At 50.3% G+C, this 22,923-nt stretch overlaps 10 protein-coding genes across 10 annotated transcripts; 7 read left to right on the top strand and 3 right to left on the bottom strand.

Moving 5' to 3' along the window:
• Positions 1-576: 576 nt before the first annotated feature.
• Positions 577-1,845, top strand: YALI1_E36206g (uncharacterized protein; the record flags this gene model as incomplete). Its single annotated transcript, XM_504607.3, has 1 exon — positions 577-1,845. The coding sequence occupies one exon, from the start codon at positions 577-579 to the stop codon at positions 1,843-1,845; it is 1,269 nt and encodes a 422-aa protein (XP_504607.3).
• A 1,460-nt stretch (positions 1,846-3,305) lies between these two features.
• YALI1_E36179g (60S ribosomal protein eL32) lies at positions 3,306-3,701 on the top strand (the record flags this gene model as incomplete). The annotated part of the gene is made up of 1 exon (XM_504606.3): positions 3,306-3,701. The coding sequence occupies one exon, from the start codon at positions 3,306-3,308 to the stop codon at positions 3,699-3,701; it is 396 nt and encodes a 131-aa protein (XP_504606.1).
• Positions 3,702-4,391: 690 nt separating this feature from the next.
• Positions 4,392-7,196, bottom strand: YALI1_E36140g (uncharacterized protein; the record flags this gene model as incomplete). The annotated part of the gene is made up of 1 exon (XM_504605.3): positions 4,392-7,196. The coding sequence occupies one exon, from the start codon at positions 7,194-7,196 to the stop codon at positions 4,392-4,394; it is 2,805 nt and encodes a 934-aa protein (XP_504605.3).
• Positions 7,197-9,418: 2,222 nt separating this feature from the next.
• On the top strand, positions 9,419-10,187 carry YALI1_E36116g (uncharacterized protein; the record flags this gene model as incomplete). Its single annotated transcript, XM_504604.2, has 2 exons — positions 9,419-9,483; positions 9,623-10,187. The coding sequence occupies 2 exons, from the start codon at positions 9,419-9,421 to the stop codon at positions 10,185-10,187; spliced, it is 630 nt and encodes a 209-aa protein (XP_504604.2).
• Positions 10,188-10,381: 194 nt separating this feature from the next.
• Positions 10,382-10,837, bottom strand: YALI1_E36103g (uncharacterized protein; the record flags this gene model as incomplete). The annotated part of the gene is made up of 1 exon (XM_068283159.1): positions 10,382-10,837. The coding sequence occupies one exon, from the start codon at positions 10,835-10,837 to the stop codon at positions 10,382-10,384; it is 456 nt and encodes a 151-aa protein (XP_068139260.1).
• Positions 10,838-11,425: 588 nt separating this feature from the next.
• Positions 11,426-12,904, top strand: YALI1_E36098g (uncharacterized protein; the record flags this gene model as incomplete). Its single annotated transcript, XM_504602.1, has 1 exon — positions 11,426-12,904. One exon carries the CDS (start codon positions 11,426-11,428, stop codon positions 12,902-12,904), a length of 1,479 nt encoding a protein of 492 aa, XP_504602.1.
• A 386-nt stretch (positions 12,905-13,290) lies between these two features.
• On the top strand, positions 13,291-14,070 carry YALI1_E36079g (uncharacterized protein; the record flags this gene model as incomplete). The annotated part of the gene is made up of 1 exon (XM_504601.3): positions 13,291-14,070. The coding sequence occupies one exon, from the start codon at positions 13,291-13,293 to the stop codon at positions 14,068-14,070; it is 780 nt and encodes a 259-aa protein (XP_504601.3).
• Positions 14,071-15,450: 1,380 nt separating this feature from the next.
• On the top strand, positions 15,451-17,001 carry YALI1_E36057g (uncharacterized protein; the record flags this gene model as incomplete). The annotated part of the gene is made up of 1 exon (XM_504600.3): positions 15,451-17,001. The coding sequence occupies one exon, from the start codon at positions 15,451-15,453 to the stop codon at positions 16,999-17,001; it is 1,551 nt and encodes a 516-aa protein (XP_504600.3).
• Positions 17,002-17,619: 618 nt separating this feature from the next.
• YALI1_E36036g (uncharacterized protein) lies at positions 17,620-18,519 on the top strand (the record flags this gene model as incomplete). The annotated part of the gene is made up of 1 exon (XM_504599.3): positions 17,620-18,519. One exon carries the CDS (start codon positions 17,620-17,622, stop codon positions 18,517-18,519), a length of 900 nt encoding a protein of 299 aa, XP_504599.1.
• A 266-nt stretch (positions 18,520-18,785) lies between these two features.
• YALI1_E35988g (uncharacterized protein) lies at positions 18,786-22,340 on the bottom strand (the record flags this gene model as incomplete). The annotated part of the gene is made up of 1 exon (XM_504598.3): positions 18,786-22,340. The coding sequence occupies one exon, from the start codon at positions 22,338-22,340 to the stop codon at positions 18,786-18,788; it is 3,555 nt and encodes a 1,184-aa protein (XP_504598.1).
• Positions 22,341-22,923: the final 583 nt, after the last annotated feature.

Here is a 22,923-nt window from a genome sequence, read left to right as displayed (position 1 = left end):
GCACTGTACACCTTTGCTAATATCCCTCGTAATCACAAGTGCACTGCAGCATGTTCTATAGCAAATACCCGTGACTTGCTACTTTTACACCGTATTTCGCTCTTAGTATGTTAACATGGCTTCAGGTATATTGCTACTGTAAATTCAGTTAGACACGGCAATTGAGACACACAGGTCAGGGATGGGACATACAGCAGCAACAGTCTCGACTGCAGGCCAAGCCTACACTCCCTCGTAGAAGTCTCCACGAGTATCTATCTATCGTTTAACAGCTTCTAACGGGCTTGCACCTTTTCTCCGTCCTCTTTTGCGTCAATTGAAAACCACTCAGAATCCTGATTACAGTAGAGCTACAAGTACCTTTCTGCACTTGATCATCGATTACATGACCAAAGCACTCTCGGGTCTCACAGCAATTGACTTTGATCATCCCTTTCCAAGGTAGACTTTGTGATTTGATACGGGCAGGCTGTCATTCTCATCTTCGTTCTCGTGTCCAGACTATAGTAGTGGCACTTCTTATCACATTTATCACACGTTAGTCTAGACCAACGCCACTTTAACCGCCAGAACTCTATGACATCATCTTCCCCACTCATGCGATATATCAAGCGGCCCTTGAACCTTGTCACCAACCCTGCCAGATCCCTCTTCACTAGCAAAACGCTAAACATCATGAGTTCGAACGGTACAGACAGTGCAAACGGTACAAACGGCGCAGATGGTCCTTCCTTGTCGCCCGAGCCTGAATTGTCCATGAAAGTCATCAAAATCGCAGGTACTCCCTACAACATGGGCTACCAGCACGGCCAAGCCGTCCCCCAGTTGGTCAAGGGCACTCTGGACTTCTACAAGGCGTTCCTGACATCCTGGAGCGGTCTCTCGTGGACAGAGATCCAGCAACACGCCAATGGCTTCGTGCCCTATCTGCAGCGGGAATGGCCCGACTTCTACGCCGAAATGGAGGGTATTGCGTCGGGTTCCGAACAGCATGTGGTGGACATTGTGTGCCTCAACGTCAGAACCGAGGTGGCGTTTGGTCTGAGTAAGGCCTTCAAGAAGGGAGCTTCTACAGCCCCTGAGGCGGCCTCAGACGGATGCACCTCTCTAGCCTGGGCCAAGGACGGAAGATCCATTCTGGCTCAGAACTGGGACTGGATGGCCCCCCAGAGGAACAACCTCGTGGTGCTCCAGGGCACCCCAGATAACCTGCCCCGGTTCTTCTCATGCACAGAGGCCGGTATCATTGGCAAAATTGGTTTCAACGAGTACGGCGTGGGTGTCCTGTTGAACGCCATTGCTGCCAAGGGAGTCGACCCCACCAAGACACCCGTCCACGTGGCTCTCAGAAACGCACTCCAGTTCAAGACTACCGCTGAGGTCGTCAAGGATTTCCGGCTCAAGGGAATTGCTGCTGCTGCCCACATTCTGGTGTCGGATGCTTCTGGAGACGCCGAGGGAGTAGAGTCGTCGGCCTTTGATATCGAAGTCTGCGAAAAGGACAACATTGGTGCTGTCGTGCACTCCAACCATTACCTGAAGGAACACAAGGACGTGGAGCACTTTATGTTCCTGCAGTGTTCCCCCGACCGAGTAGAGAGAATCGACACACTGGTCCATGACCTGGCCACATCAGGTGCCGAGCCCACAATTGATAATGTCCAAGCGCTGTTCTCCGACACTGAGGGCGAGCCCAAGTCCATCTGCAAACCTGTTCAGACTACTTCTCTTGAAAAGAGCACCACTCTGTTCAATATCACCATGGACCTGGTCACAAAGAAGGCCAAGCTCATTGTTGGGCGGCCTGTTGATCCTGAGGGAGAAATTGACCTTGCTTTTGAATAGTGCCAGCTTGGTCTAGCTTTATTTAATCAACACCACTGACTGAGAGAGATATGACGTACATTATTTATTGAGCAACGTTGTAGACATCTTCCGGTGGACATTTTAGCCCACCCCCCGAAATCACCACACGAGCCCATCAGTCTTGCATGTCACATGCACATCGAGGTATCTTCAATACAGCTTTATCGGCAGTGCCACTGGGCATGTATGAGACGTTGGTACAAGTATATGAACGTCTTATAACCATGGGTAATAGTAATGAGTACTTGCAGTTGCCTTAGTTGTCTCGCAGTGTGTGTTGTGGTAATACCAAATTCAATAATAATAATAATAAATAATAATAATAATAATAATAATAATAATAAAATAATAATAACATCGCCTCTACGACCTTAATGCGCTTCTAAGCGCTTCTCTCTTCTCTCCTCCCTCTGTGTCCCATTGACGTCACTGTGTTAGCTACTGTACTGTACTTGTACTGATATGCACAACCGCGCTGCAACTCATACAGTGACTATCGTACTCGTACTTCTCATGGAACATCTATAGAGCTTCTTACAAAAAAGGCTGAACTAGCTCTGAGAGCTGGTTTAAATAATCAGCACCAACACCTCATCATTCTTCAGTACATCCCTTACTATGTGTCACCCCCAACCCTCTGTCTATCCATGTTCTATCTCATGTCACTTCCATCACGTGAACACACGGCTCAGAAACACTTCTTCGTTGGTAACACAAATAAGGTTTTTAACACAATGGTTGAAGGGGGATAGAAGTAGATATTGATGGAGAAGTGGGGATTTAAAAATGAATAATATGAATAACTCGCCAATTTCCTTTTGATTTATGTAATTATTTCCCATTAAAACTGTCCCCATACCCCTCCTTTCGACACACCGCCCAGTCCCACCGATGCACCTTATTCAGTCTCTTCTGAGTGGTCACGTGAAATTCCATTTTGGGAACGCAGTCACAAACCCAAACGCCGACCCACTCTGGTTTTTACTTTGATCACTGGAATTCTCTTTCTATCCAACGACAACACACGACTAAAGGTGGGTATTGACACGACGGTGAATGAACAGTGGACGTAACGGTGATGGCACAGACGACCCGGCAACAACACGAGGATAAGGGAAAAAGTTGATGTCAGAACATGTCTGTGTTTCTGGTGCTCTCATTTTGAGATCCCACAGAGGATTGAGAAATCAGCACACAGAGATAACATGAATTGATGCGATAAGATATTATCGTTGGTTGACCACCTATGTCTCTCTATGTGTTAGGTTGTTTGAGTGATGTTGTGGTTGGTTGATTGGAGCGTGGTTGTTGCATGCAAAAAACTTCATTCTCTTCTCTTCTCTTCTCTTCTCTCCTCAGCGCTACACACGCACCACACCACACGCACACTGTAAGGACGAAACAGATACCAGATATCTCTAGACTCGAAACTAACACAGATGGCCGCCTCTAACCCCCATCCCAAGATTGTCAAGAAGCACAGAAAGGCTTTCAAGCGACACCAGTCCGACCGATTCGACCGAGTCGGCGAGTCCTGGAGAAAGCCCAAGGGTATTGACTCTTGTGTCCGACGACGATTCCGAGGCACCATCCGAATGCCCAAGATCGGTTACGGTTCCGCCAAGGCCACCAAGCACATGATGCCCTCCGGCCACAAGGCTTTCCTCGTCTCCAACACTGAGGAGGTCGAGCTTCTCCTCATGCACACCAAGGTCTTCGCCGCCGAGATTGCCCACAACGTTTCTTCCCGAAAGCGACTTGCTATCCTCGAGCGAGCCAAGGCTCTCGGTGTTAAGGTCACCAACCCCGCTGGTCGACTCTCTCTCCAGGCCTAAGTTTGTCACTCTGTGGCTAACTGAAAACCGGTTTGGTGGACACACCAGACTTAATAAAATTCTTGTATCATCGCATGTGAATGGCTTTTTGTCTTGTATCTTGGAGTTGTTAATTGTAGATATTTGTAGTCTCGATTTTTATTGCTCTACACATTATGTCTCTAGGCTGTATCTCTGTCTCTCAAAAAGGAAAACTTTTCTTCCCACGTGAGCTCTCGTTGAACCCGCAACTTTATTTTGTTGGAAGAAGGGGTACTTTAAGATAATTGGTGCATAGAGAGAGTGAGTGATTAATGATATTTTTTGCAGCATGGAAGTGATGGAAAGTATTCAATATTCTTTAATCGACATAGATACTTTAAACAGTATAGACAGCCAAAAGTGACACTTCTACATTGTTGGGTATCATTTTGATGACTCTGTATTGTAAGTTTCTAGTAGTCCTAACTAATATTTTAACAACTGTAAGGAATATATTAACTAAAAGTCAACGAATGGTAGCCAATGTTCTAAGTTTGTGCGGCTGTACTGTAGTCACGACTCCTCCAAGTGAGTTCCCTGTGCTCATAATACCACCTGAGATACTCCTATTTCCGCTGTACCACTACGTACACTCTACAACTCGATACTACAGTCATGCATCTTCATTAGGTGGCTAATTTACATCTTCTCTGCATCACGTCAAATACGTCACGTTCCAGTGCTGCTACGTCGTCTCTCAACACTGCGCTCTGTGAGACCCTTTCCAATTCTGCACAAACTCTTGGACAGCACCTTGGCCATTCCCCAGGTGTCTAGAGCTGACAGAACATCCGCCCAAAAGTATGCAAAGCCTCCAGCGTAAGAGTAAGTCAGCATGTCCGACACTCTGTTAGGCTCTCCATGACGCTTGGCAAGCTCATGGCAGCTGAGCTCGATTCCAGAATCAATCAAACTCGTCTGCACAGTGTTCCATAGTATCAGCTCACGTGTGCTGAGGTCTCTTCCAATTCGCTTTTCAATGGAATCGATCCAAACGATGAACACCAGACAGATCTCAAAAGTCGAGACAATGTTCTCGTCGATCATACCAAAGGTGAGAGGCTTGAGCATGAAGGACTGGAAGATCTGAGATCCACAGAGAAGAGGCACGTGAAACAGCTCAAAGCACTTTTCGATGATCTTCGTCTCGGTCACCATCAGCTCTTCGCAGTGAGACAGCTCAAAAGTAGCTAGGCTGAGGGTTTGACGAGGGGGCGAGTGGAGCTTGATCGAGGACAAAATTGTGAGAATATGACCCTCGAGAATCATGGGATGGGCACGGAAGAGAGACACGGAAGAAACAGTAGAGGGGTTGATGGAGGACTCGATAATGGCTCGAATCATGATCATCAGGCGCTCACTGGCAAACAAATCAACTGTTCCAGAGACTGTAGGGGGCAACTGTTTGCAGCAATGTTGCCATTTCAACAGCGCTCGACCTAGATGGCCCGTATAAGATCCATTTTGAGAAAACTCGCCACTTCCATCTCTGCTGGTGTTGTTGGCACCTTCCCGTTTCTTCAGTTCCCAAACTTCGAAAAACAGAGCTGTACCGAGAATTCGAAGCCCATAATGACTCGAACTCGTGTCTCCAATGCCACAAAGAGCCTCCAGACTCGATCTGAAGGTTTGGGGAGGTACAGTCTGCGAATAAGCCTGCAGCCACTCCTGCTCGGACGAAAACGAGGCGTTCCACAGCGACTCTGAGCACGGCAAAGTGAGATTGGGACGCACATTGGCGTTCCAGATGGCTGGCCCATGGTTGAACAAGCACGTCATTGTACCGTATAGTACAAAGACGGCGAAATACGTACGTCTGGACGACTCCTGCATGATCCAGTTGCTCCACCCAAACTCCAGGTTTTCCACCTCCACTACTCGCTGAGTAACGAGGTTAGAAAGCAGGGTCTTTGTGCCTTCGACGAAATTCAGACTGGGCTCATCACCAACTCGCATTTCGTACGAGACGTTGATGAGCAGGGTTTGGGTTGCCCAAATAGGCACGGGACTGGCCCATGACATTTCACTCTGTTCGAAAACAGTGCGTCTCAACGAACAACTGAGATCGTTTAGTTTTTTGGACATTTCGATTTCAGAGGCAAACAGAGCTCCCATGGCACACACTGCAAACAAAAGAGCTGGGGAGGCCGTTTGTGGGTTGAACGACTGGGGATGGATAATGGGAGTCGTCATATGATAGCATGTGAAGTACACAGACAGGTATCTGTTAAGCTGGCCTTTACTTGGCAGAAACCGCAGCCCGCTCTTTTTGATTTCGTACTGAGACACTGCCGACAGGAGTGTCGACAGAGGAGGCGAATGAGGTGCAAACTGGGGGATGACAATAGGAGCAGGGGGGGTTTGTGGTGGTGGGTGACCGCTTGTTGATGCTGATGGTGCTCCTGTTGCTACTGCCACTGTTCCTGGGACTCCAGTCCCTCCTCCTACTCCAGTTCCACCTCCTACTCCAGCAGACGCTCCTGTGGTTGCCGCACTGGCTGATAAAGGAGGCGAAGGCTGGGCAGAAATGGGGTCCGTCTTCATCCCAAACGTTTCACTGGCACTTCTCACATGCATGGACGTCACGTGCTGTTGGTGTGGATGCTCTCCGTTGGATCCGTCTCGATGCTGAGCCTCTCCGAAAATGGCATTGTTGATGTTGTCGATCCCTGGAATGTTGACGTTCTTTTTGCGGCCCAGATCGGTGATGAGATTTGCCGCAGACAGCTCCTGGTCGTACAGCATGTCGTAGTTGAGAGGAGACGGGTATCTGTGTGGATACTCGTACTCAAACTCGCGTCCCGCAGCTTCCGCCAGCGTGCTTAGCGATTCCTTGTCCTGTGTGTTAGGCGAGCTGGTGTTGAAGTTTCCAAACATGGACATGTCCACTTTTCCGGGCTGTTGTTTGACGTCTACTGGAGAGTGTTGCGTGTGTGCTGGCGAGTTCATAGCTGGGTCGTGTCGAAGTGGAGGCTCAGGCTTTTCATTGTTGTTGTTGCTGTTGTGTAGATGAGATTGGATACCATTGTGGTTTGGCGGCAGTTGCTGGTGTTGTAACTGCTGCGCGTGTGGGTGTGGATGCTGTTGGGGTTCAGGTATGATTGACTGTTGGAGCTGGGGCTGCATCGGTTGACCTAGAGACTGTTGTGGTGGTGGTGGCGGTGGCTGTTGATGTGGCTGCTGCTGCGTGGCAACCTGCTGGGCCACCTGGCCTACCTGACCCTGTTGAACGGACATTTGCTGAAGCCCACTAACTGAGGACTTCCTTCGATCCTCCTTCTTCACCTTGTTCTCATTGTGCACTGTTCGGTCGTGTCGAAGCAGCAGATCTCGTCGTACAAAGCTCGAGGTGCACTTCGTGCACTGGAACGGCCGCTCCTGGGTGTGGCTCCGCTCGTGGCGAGTACGATGCTCGGACCGCGAGAAGGCCCGGTCGCAAAACGTGCATCTGTATTTTTTGATTGGAGCGTTCATGATATGATCTTTGGAATTAGGACTCGAAAAAAGACTTGTAAAAAGACTTGGTATCAGTCTGGTGTATCAGACGAACTGTACTGTGGGCGTGTATCGTGTGTCTCCCTTGTGTCCTCCACCTCGCGTACTCGTGTGTGAGTCGCTCCGTATCAGCTGGTGTTTTGGGCTCGAAATAACGTCGCTTGGAAGTCGGGTCAAGACCACTGTCCAGCGCCATTAATTTTTCTCTCTACACCACCTCTTTGCCTTTGCTTGTACCCCGCACGACAAGCCTGTGGGGAAAAAATTCAAAAGTTGTAACAAAGGGAACTTTAAGCAGCTATCCCGGTTATATCCCTTTTTTTGTTCCATCTCGCTTTGGGCTAGCTACTTGTCGCAGCAGCGCAGCGTCCTGGGCAGCGTTCAATTGGAGGGTGTTTTGTACCCCGCCCTTAGTCACTGAGATTGGACGTGCGCGCCCCACCACCACCCCGCTCAAGTTCAAGGCATTATTCCCGAGTCGCTTATGACGTCTGTCTTCGGAATATTCTATCCGAACTCTATCATTCGAGGTGAGATATTCTACGAGCACCCTGCTGGCCTGGCTCGTTTGTAGAGCAGAGGCGGCTGCTGCTGTTGAGTAGACCACCGACGCCTAATTGTTGAAGCTCCAGTAGCGTGCGTTGTACTGGTTCTGTTCGCTCATCTAATGATGTTGTACCACCCATCCTTGGCCCAGCGCTACTTGTACAGTAGTGTCTCTCCTTCTCTTCTGTCACCTTTTTTTCCGCTGGCCCTGACTTGACACTTGTTCCGCGCCCCCAGCCGCCATTAGTTTGGGCTTTGTTGTGCATAACGTTGAGTGGAGCCTTGCAGCGAGGAAACGATGAGGCAACGATGATCTCTGGGGAAGGATCGGCCCGTAGACGGTAGATGTGCGAGAGCCCCTCGAATATCAGCCGACACATATTAATTCCACACGCTGGGTCCCGCCTTCTCCGCCACCTCGCACTGGTGCACGCAGTTACCCCGCCCCCGAAACAACGGTACGACCCCTCTTCTATAATTATCCATGTTGCAAATCAAGCCTGGGAAACCACATCTCCGACGCTTGCCCTCCTGCTATTTAACTCAGCTGGGTTTGACAGGCAACCTGTGGAGTGCGACTACAAGTAGTCAAGCTTTGGGGAGACTCGACAGAGACTCTACGTAGCAGACAAGGGTTGGCGTATGGAAGAAGGGTAATAGGCAATGGGACCTCTCGAATGCGATTGATGCTTGATAAAATAATTCTCTGCGTCGGCACAATGGCGGTGCTCGTATTCAGCAGCATAATATTCGCTGTCTTATACTGACACTTTCCTGTATAGAGTCTTGCGCGTCCTACGAGTGCTTGTACATACCAGCCAGTACTGTAATTACAGTACGTACGTTGGAGGTTTCTGCGGTTTTCTAGCACCTCGCGAAAGTGTTGATTTTGGAGATGCATAATGACGACAGGGAGAATGGATAGAATTGCTGCCAGCATGGTCATTTGGAGTCAAGTTGCGCGCAGTTCAAACACGTGATACACCCTCCTTGTCGTCCACTCGCCCTTCTGCCCCGCTGTCACGGCCACATGCCACCCTTCCTACTCCGGCTCGTATACGGCTATGCTGCGCTAACTTGCACTGACGTGTTTAGAGGTGTCGTGGTACAAGATGTTCGCTACTGCCACCTCTGAAGAGATTCATCTGAAACCTTATCCTCGCGACAACAGAGTTCGGTTGAAATTGCAAAGCGCCCCTACAAGTAGCGTTTTGGCGGCAGCCAACAGCAGAATAGTTGAACCCATGGACTATGTCTTGCACCTCCATGGTGTAGAGTGCCAGCCGTGTTTTAGAGTGTTTTCGGAAGGGAGCATCACGTAGACACAGGTTGTGCAGTTCCGTAATCACCAAATTGTCAATACAATCAGATGAGGTTACTGTACTTGTACATACATACTCCATTTAAGCAACATAAGAACAAACAAATCACACATCAATGTGAGATGTGACGCAAAGACAAAAGATCACCATCCAACATTGCCCATATACCCCCTAGTTTGGCAAACAAGACGAGGTTCTTCCTCAAAATGACCGAGAACCTCCCTACCCAGCCATCCGCGTCAGTTCGCTGAAATAGTCCAAAACAGTCATCCCCTAACCCTGACACAGGGGTCATGATTGTCACCATCCGACAGAGACGATAACCGTCAAACCATGGAGCAGCAGATCCAAGAGCTCGTGGTCAGACGTATTCAATACATTGAATATGTTCGGAGAGTGTGAGTACCACGAAAAACACGCGCTAAGAAAAGCGCCTTTGGTTCGACACTGCCCCACGCGAGACACACACGATATGGCACACGACAGACCTCAGCACAGCAGTATGAACAAGAAAGGAGAACAAGCCAACTAACACAGCCACTCCGGATCTCTATACTGGCTCAACTCGGTACATCTGTCAAGGGACGACATCGAGGCCATGCACTACGACAACAACGCCGCCCAGCATCTCTTCTGTCTAGGGGCATCTCTGCCGCACATGATTGTTTCCAACACGACTCAGCAGAGCTACCTACGCTCGTTTCTGGCTTTAATGAAGGAGTTCGAGACATTCTCGTCCGCCGAGACCACAAAGCATCGACTCTCAGGCGTGGGACGGTTCTTCCGGGCCAAGACCAAGAACGACAAGAGTGAAGAGTCCTCAGCGCCTGTGGAGTTCACACATCTCACAATATACAGACTACCGTTCGTACCAGACATGTACGAGACCTTTGGGTCAGTATGTGCCATCCTAGTGGATGCATACTCCAAGATCCTGGAGCTGCCAGGAAAGGCCCCTGATAGCTACGAGATGCTGCTAAGACTAGATGAGCGCGTGAAAAGAGGAGTGCTGGATGCATTTGTCAAGGACGTTGACGCAATGTCAAAAAATGTTGTGAGAGACGAGGCCATGAAGATCGAGTCTCTTTTGGTCAACATTTGATCGACCACAAGACAACACAACTGCGAGTAATCGCACACTGGAGAGCATGAGCTCCCGGTGTTTATATATTGGAAAGGGTACTTAATAGGGTAATATACAGCTTCGATCTGAGATGAAGATGCACGATACGACTACAAGTAGTTGCAGCACCACTCTGACTTGTGTCTTAAATAAAGACCCTGAGGCCATATGCATTATGAGTATAGTCTGGTATAATAAGGGTAGGTCTGATCATAACGAGACAGCCCCCAAAACTCCACTGACGTTGAATGCCTTGGAGTCGGTAACATGAAGCTTCTTGGGCGATCTGTAGTCCACCACCATGCCCCACACTGTGTTAGTATTGCCATACGGTTGCATCCGTTCCGTCCTTCTCGACTGTACTCACCGAAATATGCAGCTCGACGGCCAAAAAACTTGCCGATGAGGGGAATCAGAACAAAACTGACCAGCTGTTCCAGCTGCCGTAACGACTCCTCCCATTGTTCCTGGGCGTCTGAGTATCCGTCGTCTGAGTAATCGCTGATGTCCGAGAACTCCGGCAGATCATAGACTCTTCCGCCGACCCCTTCTTGTGCAAGACGAGCTGCAACGCCCTCTCCGGCGACAGAAAAGTTCACATCTCCTATTTGGCTTGCCACGTCCACCATTGTGTTGTGTATCGTGGTTTGACGTTTGGTTGGGGGTGTTGTGGAGCACAGTAAGGTTCGGTGATAATGATGTGGAGGAGCAACCAGCTGGCACGTGTGGTTTTGGTGTAGTATTGGGTGTGGATGGGATAACAACAAGTGAAGCAAAAATGTGTGGCAAGGAGGGTTTATGAGATAAAAGCGAGTTTTTCAATATCCGTAGCCACCCGTTACATGTCAGTAGGGTGGATTATTTCAGTTGTTGATATTCAAGTATTATGTCAACTAGTGATGTAAGTTAGTTGGAACTGCCAAGTGTTGTGTAAAATACTAGTGTACCGTTACGAAGTGCACATATAATGCCATTACGCGCAGTTAATCAAACAATAAAACAATCAAAATGATAATAAGATAACCCAGATTATTTATCACTGTTACAGTACCTCACTTGTTCATTCCCTCTCCCCTTTGAGCAACATGTTCGTCACACGTCGCAAAATACGGTCAACATGCACCATGCAGTAAACTGCAAAGTTTTGAAATTTTGTGAAGTGAAAATCTCCATCCATCAAAGTGCTCCGACGACTAATTTCCCGAGCAAAAGTCGCCATGACCGACGCCGACAAGTACACAGTGATTACTGAGGGCAAGGCCAACATTCTCTTCCCCAAAGAGAACCAGGTGTTTTATAACCCCGTTCAGCAGTTCAACAGAGACCTCTCCGTCACTTGCATTCGGGCCTGGTCTGAGATCTGGGCCGAAGAGAAGGCCAAGAAGAACAAGAAGCGAAAGCGAGATGAGAAAGAAAATGAGGAGTCTGGAAAGCCTCACATTCCCGAATTCAACATTCTTGAGGCTCTTTCTGCTTCTGGTCTGCGAGCCATCCGATATGCCAAGGAGATTCCTGGTGTCAAGAACATCATAGCCAATGACTTCTCCAAGGACGCTGTTGCTAGCATTGAGAGAAACGTGGCTCACAACAAGGTCGAGGAGCTGGTCACCCCCAACGAATCCGACGCCAACCTCGTCATGTACGGCAAGCAGTTCCAGGTCATTGATCTTGACCCCTACGGATCGGCCACTCCCTTCATTGATGCTGCTGTCAGAAGCGTCGATGAGGACGGCCTACTTCTGGTGACTTGTACCGACCTAGCTGTTCTAGCAGGAAACTCCCATCCTGAAAAGTGCTTTTCTTCCTACGGAGGACAGACCTTCCATGGAGGAGATGCCACACACGAGAGTGCTCTCCGTCTCGTCTTGCATATGATTGCCGGCACCGCTGCAAAGTACGGCAAGTGCATTGAGCCCCAGCTGTCGCTATCAATCGACTTCTACGTACGACTTTTTATTCGGGTTAAGACCTCCCCCATCAAGGTTAAGGAGCTCGCCTCCAACACCATGGTCACGTACCACTGCACTGAGACTGGTCAGTGGAAGAACCAGTACTTTGGCCGAAAGGTGCAGCGAGAAAAGGGACCCAAGTTCACATACAATACCATGGACCGATCTCTGCCTGACTTCTCCGACCCAGAGCTCCACTACTACATCAACGGACCCATGTGGGGCGGTCCTCTGCATAATAAGGAATTCATCGACAAGGCTCTCGAGGTGCACTCCACTCTCGATCCAGATGTTTACGGAACCCTCAAGCGAATCAAGGGTATGCTTACGGTGGCCAAGAACGAGATTTACGAGCCCTTCTACTTCTCTCCAGCTCGAATGAGCCAGCTTACCAAGTGCCCCAACTTCAAGCAGGCTGAGCTGGCCTCGGCCATTCTGAACGCCGGCTACGACGTGTCCATGTCCCACGCCTCCCACGAATGCCTCAAGACTTCGGCTCCTTTTGATGTTATCATCGACATCTACAAGTTCCATCTCAAGAAGCAGGGCCTGGAACTGTCCAAGAACCTCAAGCCCTGGGGCAGAAAGCTCATGGAGACCCCTCTCAAGGGAGAGTACGACTTCACCATCCACCCCAAGGTTCAAGAGATGGAGAAGACGAAGAAGAGCCGAACTCTGGTCCGATACCAGGAGAACCCCACCAAGAACTGGGGACCCAAGGCCCGTGCTCAGGGAACTCACGTCTAAGGTGAGCATACAAAGGATTACCAGTGGTGTTAGTGCAACCCACATGTGCTGTCGCCTAGTAAAAAAATAAGCAAACATATACATGTAATATTATTATTCACTCAGCCCCCAAGAGCTATCAATGTATCCCTACAGCAACATGTGTGCATTACAGTATATGGTCTCCTCATGCAGGGACCTACCCCGCCTCACCTACACTCCCCTTGGGTGTGTGACCTTGTTTGTGTAACCCCTTCCACAGTCTATATATATCCCCTCACGCATCCACTTTCGCTCTTCTTTCTACACAACGGATTTCCGCAGTCTCACAAACACACATGTAAGTACATACGTGATACCACAAACAGCACTACAGGACTTGAAACCTCACTGATACCACCTGGAACATGACACGGTCAATGCCATCGATACCTGCTAACACAGTCGCTACAAATATGCCCATCGAACTCCTGCTATCCCCCATCATGCGCCCTCTGGTTCTGGCCAAGGCAGTCCTCTTCCACCCTCACCGTGAAACCTCCCGGTATGTCCCCAACATCATCGACGTCGGCCCTGTCAGCACCCAGACAAACCCCACGTCTGTGAAATCTTACACCGTGCGCCGAGAGTTCGGACAAGGTGCCAAGGTTTACGGAGTGTTTGACGATGCGAATCCCATAAAACATATCGACCAGAGACTCTATTGGTTTGTGCGATCTCGTGCCGTCAAGGGAGCTTACAAGATGTACACCACTGGTGAGGCTCAAGCCACCGCCCACATCCGAGCCGGCCTCCGTTCCAACATTCTGATGATCCAGTCCACGTCGGATGACGACGAATTCGAGCTAGGCTGGCATGTCATGGGCCACCGGGTTGACGCGATTGATTCCTACCGACTGTTTGAGCTTAAAGACGGCTTCACATACCAGTGGACCACCAAGGGCAAATTCATGGAAAAGGTACACAATCTCGGTGAGAAGGAATCGGAAGTCCGAGAGCGGGTTGCCTCCGTCACGGTTCTCCCTGGCCATGGCTTCCAGATCCAGATTGACGAGTCCAAGGTCAGTCGCGAGATGGCACTCACGACCGCCATGATCTCGTTCATCGACCAGTGGAACACCCAGCTGGGCGTGGGTGGTATCTACTACCCATACCAGCCCTCGCAAGTCCGATGGAAGCGAGATTAAGATGGGATCAGCTGTTGGCTTATCATTACGGAATGGACTTTACACGTTCGCAGCACACAGGACAGATTCACTGTGTGATCCTGAGTCTCACCTGCGTCACGAGCTACTTGTAGGCTGTTATTTATTCTCGTGTGTTTGGTGCATTAGACTGCATTGCATTTAGTTTATATAGAAGATGGCTACATATTTCTAATACTTGCCCGCTTGAAAGTTGTATATTGAGAGCTAGTTTTGTACGGAGTCGTAAATTCTTTGTTCTGCGTAGCCTCAAAGTTTTCCGTAACTCTACTGAGACCAATCTTGGACTGTGGAATGTGAACCACCGGGACCGAGACGTCTACTTGTATGTGGAAGAAAACCGCCTCTTGCGATAAGAAAATACCGGTATATGGGAGGTGGATGGGACATCATATTAGCGACATGACCATGTATATGTGATGGCGTTTAGAAGCCTCCCAAACAGGTAGTCTGCAAGGGCTAGGCGCACGAATAGATAAAGCGCCAAAGTCACGCGTGGGTAGAATTTTATTTGGGAGTTGCGTTACGCTGCTTATGTTCTCCTGGATAGGACATTGGAGGGGGAGGTGCATGTGGGGAAGGATATCTGATATGGTCAGGGTCTGACATGGTGCGGGTTACTGTAAATGATGCCGATTACTCCCCGGCTGATGTTTCTTCGTGTGTTTCTGATCCACACAAGTTTGTTTATTTGTATATCTGCACTTGATTAGGTATATGCTTGAAGGCTCGTAATCACCGAGGGTTTCACCTTGTGCATGCATTCTACCTCGTACCAATGTAAATCCCACATGATTTCGGGCGATCTAAAGCCAAAGAAGCTCAGATCCGTAATAGGGGGCAAACAAGACAAGACAAGTGAACGAAGGGGCTAAAAAGAAGCCGACCTTTTTTTGAGAGACAACAGGGTAACCAGCCGATAATGGCCTATTATTGAGATCACGAGAATGCACGTTTTATTATCGCTTCTTCGGCTTGTGGAGACGCAGGTAGAAAAATAGGGCGAGGTGGACCATGTGCTTGGGGTGCATTTAGTTGGTACATCGTCGTGCACATCGGTTGCAAATCCTGGGTGGTGGTTCTCCCCCGCATGATGAGAGATGAGAGGTGTGTGCTTTTTCCTTTTTCCCTTTCTAAGACTTCCGGGGGATTGGCGTCCTTGGTACCTTGCCCGTGTAGCGCTCAAAAAAAATACAACCATCCCTTCGGAATTACCTTTTGCATCGGGCCTTGTTTGGACATCTGGCTTCCCTCAAGCTTCCCACTACATATGTCTAGTGGTTTACCCGAAACAACTCTAGACCACCCTCTTTGTGCCAGACCCACACCATATATATCCGGACTCTTCAGTGGTAGTCGCCAATGCTAGACGAACGCCCCAAAGAGAAGATCAAAACCACGGCAGACGCCATCCGGGCCTACGAGGCCGCCGCCAGACGGGCCAGTGAGTTTGAGAAAATCAGGGTCAACAGCCAACATGCTCAGAAGGACAAGCCCATGAACTTCGAGTCCTCCTACCCGCTGCTTCCTCTGGTGTTCGCCATTCTACCAGCAGTGGCCAGTGTCCTCTACGGCGACATTGCTAGCGGTCTACTCAGCGATCTACTCACACTCATTGTTGTTGGTTGGATTCTATGGTCTGTCAGCGAGACCTCGTGGAAGTTTTACGTCAACTGCGCGCGCCACGATGCCAAATTACGAAAGCAAGCAGCAACAACGGTCGCAATGGCAGCAGGAGGAACAGTTGGCGCCAACGTTCAACCCGCTACAACACAAGTGCCAGGTGCTTCTCCGACCGGCCTACCTGCTTCAACTTCTGCTCAATCTGAAAGCCCCACAACAACAGCGCCACCTACAGCTACCAATTCACCAACAGGCTCCACAACGCGGCCTCAGTCACGAGCCAAGCCCCAAGGAATGCCCTCACGATACTTTGCTGCAACTACCTATCTAGGTGCCCAGGTTCTTGGGGCGTGTATAATCCACTATGCACGAATGAATCTGTCGGCAGGCACTAAGCTCGTGTCCAATTTCAATATCTTGCTCTACCTGACAGTGTCTCTGGGTCGTGGTTTCATGCGGCTCCACAAGTTCAACCCCAACAAGAGAGACTCTTCGTCTCCAAGTGGCTGGACCGACTCTGACGAGCATCGCGAGTATGCCAAGCTGACAGGTCGACTGGGAGACCTCGATACCAAGATCACCAACAACGACGCCGTGTGGGAACGCGAGATCAATGAGATCTGGAGCGCCATCAACCATGTCGCTGTCCAATTGTCCAAAGTGAAACAGCGAGAACGTGACCGTGAACGTGAAAGAGAGCGGGCGCGGGAGCGGGAGTTACAGAAGGAGAAGGACCGAACAGGCAAATTGCCTAAAATAGACGAACGAGCTGAGGCCAGACGCGTGGATGAGAAGTCCAGCCTTCTCAGAGACCTCAAGGAGCGACGACGTGATATCCGAGACCCCACATACCGAAGTGATACTCTAGTCAGAGAATCATCTTCTGGCTCAGCCAAGGAGTTGAAGCGTCGAGAACTACAGCGACGCACCTCCCGTGAATTTCGAGAGAAAGATTCACATCTAGAAAACGGGTCCAGTGGATCCCACAGATCTTCCAAACTATCCCGTCCAGGCACAGCTTCAGCTTCTCCTACACTTTACGAATTTGATTCTGTGAACGACGCAGAAAAGGCCGGAGGCGACATTACTTCCAAGGCCCAAGTTAAGGTACGGCAACTCAGCCCGTCTTCGCCGTCACCCAAGTCTGTTTCTGTGTTAGGCATTGCACTTGCCATTATGAGGGGCACGTTTTCTGCCCCTCTCGTCGTTTGTCGTGCACTGGTCAAGGAGGCCTTCAAGGTTGTTTATGTCATACTCGCTAAGAGATTTGGACAACTGGAGGTAGCCTGATCACGTTCAGGCTAAATACCAACAACACGCTATTTATATTTGGGTACAAGAAAAAGAGGTTCATATGGGTTTAATATTATTGCTATTTTGTGAGCGTAGATTTGTACAATACAATAAGGTGGTAAAAGCTGTATAGAGGGGTGTGGCAATTTGGAGGTACAGTAGCTAATCACTTGAATCTGGAAGATCTACCGTACTACTATAGAAGGAGAGGTTCTGATGCACTGTACCTACAATACTGTATTAATGTATATCGTAAGCAACTGTAAGCTCTATTGCGCAGGGGGACATGTGTGCTGTGCGCCTACATGAATCTCAAACAGGACTTGGACGCCAATGGGGAGTCATCTGCCAATAGGAACCAGTGATTGTAGACTAGGCTACCAGTATAAGACCAACTTGCGCATCAATTTCTATATATTCACCTATTCAAGGGAGGTTTCTACATTTTGGGAGCTTGGAGCGCTACTTTTTAGCCTCTGGGGAAATTAACTTCCAGTGTATTTCCACTACCCAAAACGTACAGTATGTATCTATTTATATCCCAACCTCTATTTAGTCCCATCAATAATATCACCAGTTTGACACAGTACTCACTTAACACATCAACTAGGCACGATGAAGTTTTCGGTATACGTTTTGGCGCTGGTGGCCGCCGCTGCCCTGGCAGCAGACGGTGATAACAACAACAACAACAACAACGACAAATCCACAGCCACCACCGGGCAGAAATCCTCACAGTCGCAAGCCTCTAAGACTCAACAACAGAGTGCGTCAGCCACACAAAAAGATGACAAGTCGTCGACCAAGAGCGCTGACGATTCCAAGACTACGAACGGCTCGGATAACAAGTCTGGCGACAACAACGACAAGGATAACAACAAGTCGGACAGCAAGGACAATAACGATAACAAATCTAACGACAATGACAACAAATCTAGCGACAAGACAGAAGACAAATCCTCGACCACTTCTAAGTTCTCCACCTCTATCGACCCTCGACTCCCTGCTGGTGGTGTAGATTTGCTTACCCCCGAGGCCACCACCTCCACCTACATCAAGCTCGGCGAGCAAGCCACATTTGTGTGGAACTACACCTCTCTCTCAGTGACTCCATCGGCAATCAATATTGAAGCATACTGTTCCCAGAACAGGCACTACTACACCATTGCTGCCAACCAGAGTGCAACGGAGACCTCAGTGGTGTGGGACACCAGTCAGTACTCGGACAACAACACCGATGACACTCCTCTCATCAACTCCAACTACCAGCTCTACATATATGATGCTAACGAGGATATGAATGCTGTTGCCAGTGCTGGTTACTTGGCCTCATTCAACCGATACCAGTTTGGAATCTACTCTCCCCAGCCTTATGTGCCTATGGACCAGTTCCAATGCAACGGCTGTCAGGGTAAGGCGAAGAGTGCCGCTCCTCAGACTGATATGCTCGTGGTCAAGATGCTCATGGCCTTCTGTTTGATTATCGTTGCAAGCTTCATGCATTTTACTCTTTAACAATAGATTAATTTAATACCGGGATAACGACTGTACACTTCTATATATACTGTTCAGTATGTACTTGTACTACAAGATAGTACATACTGTGTTGCAGTTCTAAATATAACTGGAAAGGAATGATATGACGGGACAATTCATCTCATGAACGCTCGACTCAAGAGTTCATCCGTTACGGTGTTAATCAACCTCTGTGTTCGACATGTCTGCTCATCTACACCCACACACCATTCTAATTCTACATTCATTAACTATCATATAACATCCTACCAAGTCCTGACGGCAGCAGCCATTTCAACAAATCGCTTGAGACCAACCATCCACTTGCCACACTCATCGGGTCGAGCGGTGGCAATTTGAAGCTGCAGAGCCTGGGCAGTGGGGAAATCCCGCTGGGCAATGGCGTTGGACAGCTTCAGCAGATCCTCAACCATCTCGGGCTGGGCGTCGTCGTTGTTCAGATGGTCATACAGAATGTTGAGACGCTTCTCAGCATCCCGCACGTGCTTCGAATACTGTTCAGGAATGTGAGGTTTCAGACCAGCCCACTGCGTGGACAGGGTGTCGAAGATGGGCCGCGAGGTGGCAGGGATGTGTGTTCGGTCTCCTGCAGGGTGCTTGGCGGCTGCAGGTGGGGGAGCAGGCGAAGAAGGCACTGGGTTTCGAGCGGGGCCTCCGGGGGGAGGAGCCACGCTGTTTCGAGGAGGACCAGCGGGAGGAGGAGCAACCTGAGCAGGAGGAGGAGCAGTGTAGCCTCCACCTGCGTGAGGAGCAGGAGCTCCAGTGAAGCCACCAGTAGGGGGGGCATAAGGGTTGCTAGCAGGAGGAGCACCGGCGCCAGGAGCAGGGGCGTAGGGGTTGCTGGGAGCAGATCGCTGAGCAGGAGGAGGCACAATACCAGCGTGTACGGGAGGAGGAGAAACCACGGCGCCGGGGGCGGGAGCGTAGGGGTTAACAGCAGGCTGGACATTGTTCTGAGCAGGCGAGTGGGCAGGAGCGTAGGGGTTAGGAGGGGGAGGAGACACCACGGCAGGCACAGGGGGTCGAGCTCCGTACGCAGCCTGGGCTCCATAAGGAGAGGGTGCACCTCCAATAGGGAAGCCATAGGCGTTTACACCTCCGCTAGGCACACCGGGAGAGGTGACTCGATTCACAGAGGGAGGTCGGGGACCACCAGCAGGGGGAGCTGAGGGAGCAGCAGGGGTGGGGGGAGCATAGGCAGACGAGATAGGACCCGGGCTAGGAGCTGACTTCTTAGGGGGAGGGACAGAACCTGCAGGCAGATCATTGTAGCCAGCAGTGTCGTGACGAGGAGCTGTGGTTCGAACAGGACCTCCGCCGGGAGTAGACCTTCCGTAGGTGTTCTGCTGGGGAGCAGCACTGTAGGCGTTACCCTGAGGAGCATAAGCATTAGTCTGAGGAGTGGGGTTGTAGGGGTTGTGTGTGTTTTGCTGGGGAGCTCCAGGAGACTGAGCTGCAGGAGCGAAACCAGTGACAGGAGCAGGAGGCTGGGGAGCGTACATGTTCTTGGCAGGGGAAGGAGGCACAGCAGCAGCAGTGGGTGGGGGAGCAGCGGCTGCAGGAGCAGCGGCGGCAGGGACAGCAGGAGCATACATGGAACCATAGGCAGAAGCGGTAGGCGTGTAAGCAGAAGCCTGGGGGGTAGCACTGCCATAAGAAGGCTTTCCGTAGGCAGAGGCCTTGCTAGTGGCAGTGGTGGCAACGGAGGGCTTGGCAGCCTTGTTGAGTCGCTCTCGCTCAAGACCAACACCCTCGAAGGATGCAGGCAGAAGAGCAAGGAACTGCTGAGCAAGCTCCAGGTTGCCCTGGGAAGCCACAATGTTGGCGAACTCTCGGTACTTGTTGTAAAGACCATCCACAGTTCCAGAGTCCACGGCGTTGGTAGCCTTTCGGAAGACGGAGATCTTCTCGATGAACTCCTTGAGAGCGGAGAAGTGGGCAGTGTAAGGAGCCACATTGTCCTTGGTCAGCTCCTTCTCTCGTGTAGTGATCTCAGACTCCCACAGACCAGAGACCTTGTCGAGCTTGCCAGACACAAGGTAACAGGTGGCGGCATTGTCTCGGTCGGACTCTCGAAGTCGGTCACCAAGAGCAGCAGCCAGATCGCCAAACTGAGCTCCGCCGTAAGTGTATAGAAGAGCCAGAATTTCCTTCCAATCCTTGAGATTAGCGTTCTCAACGACGTCGTCAAGCTTGTTGGTGTTGACAGCGTTGAGAAGTCGAGCAGTGCTGGAGGTCTGCTTAGCAAAGTATGCGTTCTGAACCTTGGTCTTGACGGCATCAGAGGCCTTCTCAGCCAGAGCAAAGGCGTCCAGAAGCCGGTCCTCCTTAAGACACAGATCAACGGCAGTAGAGAGGTTGCCGTTGATGATGGCCTGATTGATGGGGTCGGAAGACTCTAGAGAGAAGGCACCGGAAGGAGACATCTTGCTGAAAACATCTTCAGAGTCATCCTCCACGGCAGGCTCCTCCTTCATGACGGGAATGTCCAGGAAAGATCGGACTTCGTCAGTGCCCTTGCTGAGAGCCTCGAGAACCTTCCACTCGGCGCCCTTGACCTCGTCAAATGCCGAGGTTAGGTCTCCCTTCAGAACAACCTCGATGCTTTCAGTGTCGACCTTGTCGCCCACAAACTTTCCAACTTGTACAGTACTCTTGCCGTCGGTGGTTGTGACAGTGACAATCTTTCCTCCGAATCCAAACGAGTTGGACACGGGTCGCTGCAGCCATGAGGGGGCCTGCTTGAGCGAAATCTTGGCCTGCGACTGGGTGCCGAGGTTTTGGAAAAAGTCGCCCTCCTGGGCAGGAGCGTCCCCTCCATTCACGTCCTGCAGAGTCTGAATGACAATCTTGCCCTCGAACGACGCGGTAGCAAACAGATCGGGGGTTCGTTCATTGAGCTTAGTCTTGAAGGTCCAGTTCTGAGCAGCACCGTACTCACCGAGACACTCGTGGGTGTCCGGGTTCCACAGCAGGGTTCGGTTATCCTTACCACACGACAGCAGGAACCGGGGGTCCAGCTGGCACCAGTCGACAGACAAGATACCCTTGGAGTGGCCTTGCAGCACACCCTCGGGTGCATTTGCGTTCTTGAGGTCCCAGATGAGCATGACAGGCTCGGCGTCATCAGCCACGGCTGTGATCAGCTTGGTGGGTTTGGAGGGGTGCCAGACAACGTGGGAAACAGGCTTGTCGTGCTTGACACGCGTAAGTTCCTTGTTCTGGTCCACGTTCCAGATGGTGGTGATACCATTGGACGATGAGGTGGCGAGAATGTTTCTGGTGATGTTGTTGAAGGCCAAAGACTCAATGTCGCCGGCCTTGTTGTCGGTGCCGAGCTTCTTTGCAATGGGCTTTTTGGGGTCCGACAAGTCCCACACAAAGATCTCACCCTTGGTGCCTCCGGAAACCAGTCTGGTGGGGTTGTGGGGGTCGAATTGCAGGGTCTTGATAGGGCCCGAGTGCTCCTTGACAGACACAGACGTGGAGGAGTCTTTGATGTTGTCAGCCTCCCACACCTCGAGGGAGCCGCTCTCAGTGGCTCCGACGATCAGGCTGTGCTTGCCGGTGTTGTGCCAGACGAGATCGTGGAAACGCGTATCGGCAGAGATAGACACGGCGGGCTTGGTAAGACGGAATCCCTCGGAGGATCGGTCCATGAGATCCACGTCCCAGATCTCCAGCTGAGATGAAGACGAAAAGTCAGCATCCACGGTACCAGCCACGGTTCCGGTAGCAATGCGCAAGTTGTTGGGCGACCACGCAAAGGTGGCCGTTCTGTCAATTTCCTTGAGCTTCATTGTTGGTGGTGGTGTAACGTGGATCAAGCCGCGAGGTGGGAGGTGAGGTGACGTGGCCCAGGGTTAGGGTACATACAGTGAGCTTTCGAAGGTTAGCAACGATGAGGGGGATTGCGAGGTTAGGGTGATTAGGGGAAGGAACTAGATAGGTTGCTGCTATGACAATGGCATTGTTGTTTATAAGTGTTTTTATTCGGTCTCAATTGTAAATTCGCACCTCTCAAGGCTGTTTAGTGGCGCTTATTTAGCCCACTACCTCCACTGGTAGTTGCAGTTCCCAGTTAGTTGGACGTGTTCTTTTTAGACTTCAGAGAGTGAGATGGTGCAGCTGCTGTAGCTACTGTAATTCATGGTTTTTGATAGTCAAGGCAGGGATACATCAACGGTGCTGGAGAATGTGATTATGGATTGGGGGTATAGGTAGACGCCTTACCAATGGTTGACAATAAAGCACGTGACTTCATGATAATATATATATTATATATATATTACTTGAAAAAGTGTGATCTAAGCTCACCCATCTCATCTTCTGGTACATTTCATTCAACCACAGACAGATAACCTGAACGCTAAAGGTGCAGGA

The sequence above is a fragment of the Yarrowia lipolytica genome, chromosome 1E (genome assembly GCF_001761485.1).
Source record: "Yarrowia lipolytica chromosome 1E, complete sequence".
Lineage (NCBI taxonomy): Eukaryota > Fungi > Ascomycota > Dipodascomycetes > Dipodascales > Yarrowia > Yarrowia lipolytica.
The sequence above is the reverse complement of the archived record's forward strand: the minus strand, read 5'-3'. Positions and strand labels throughout refer to the sequence as shown.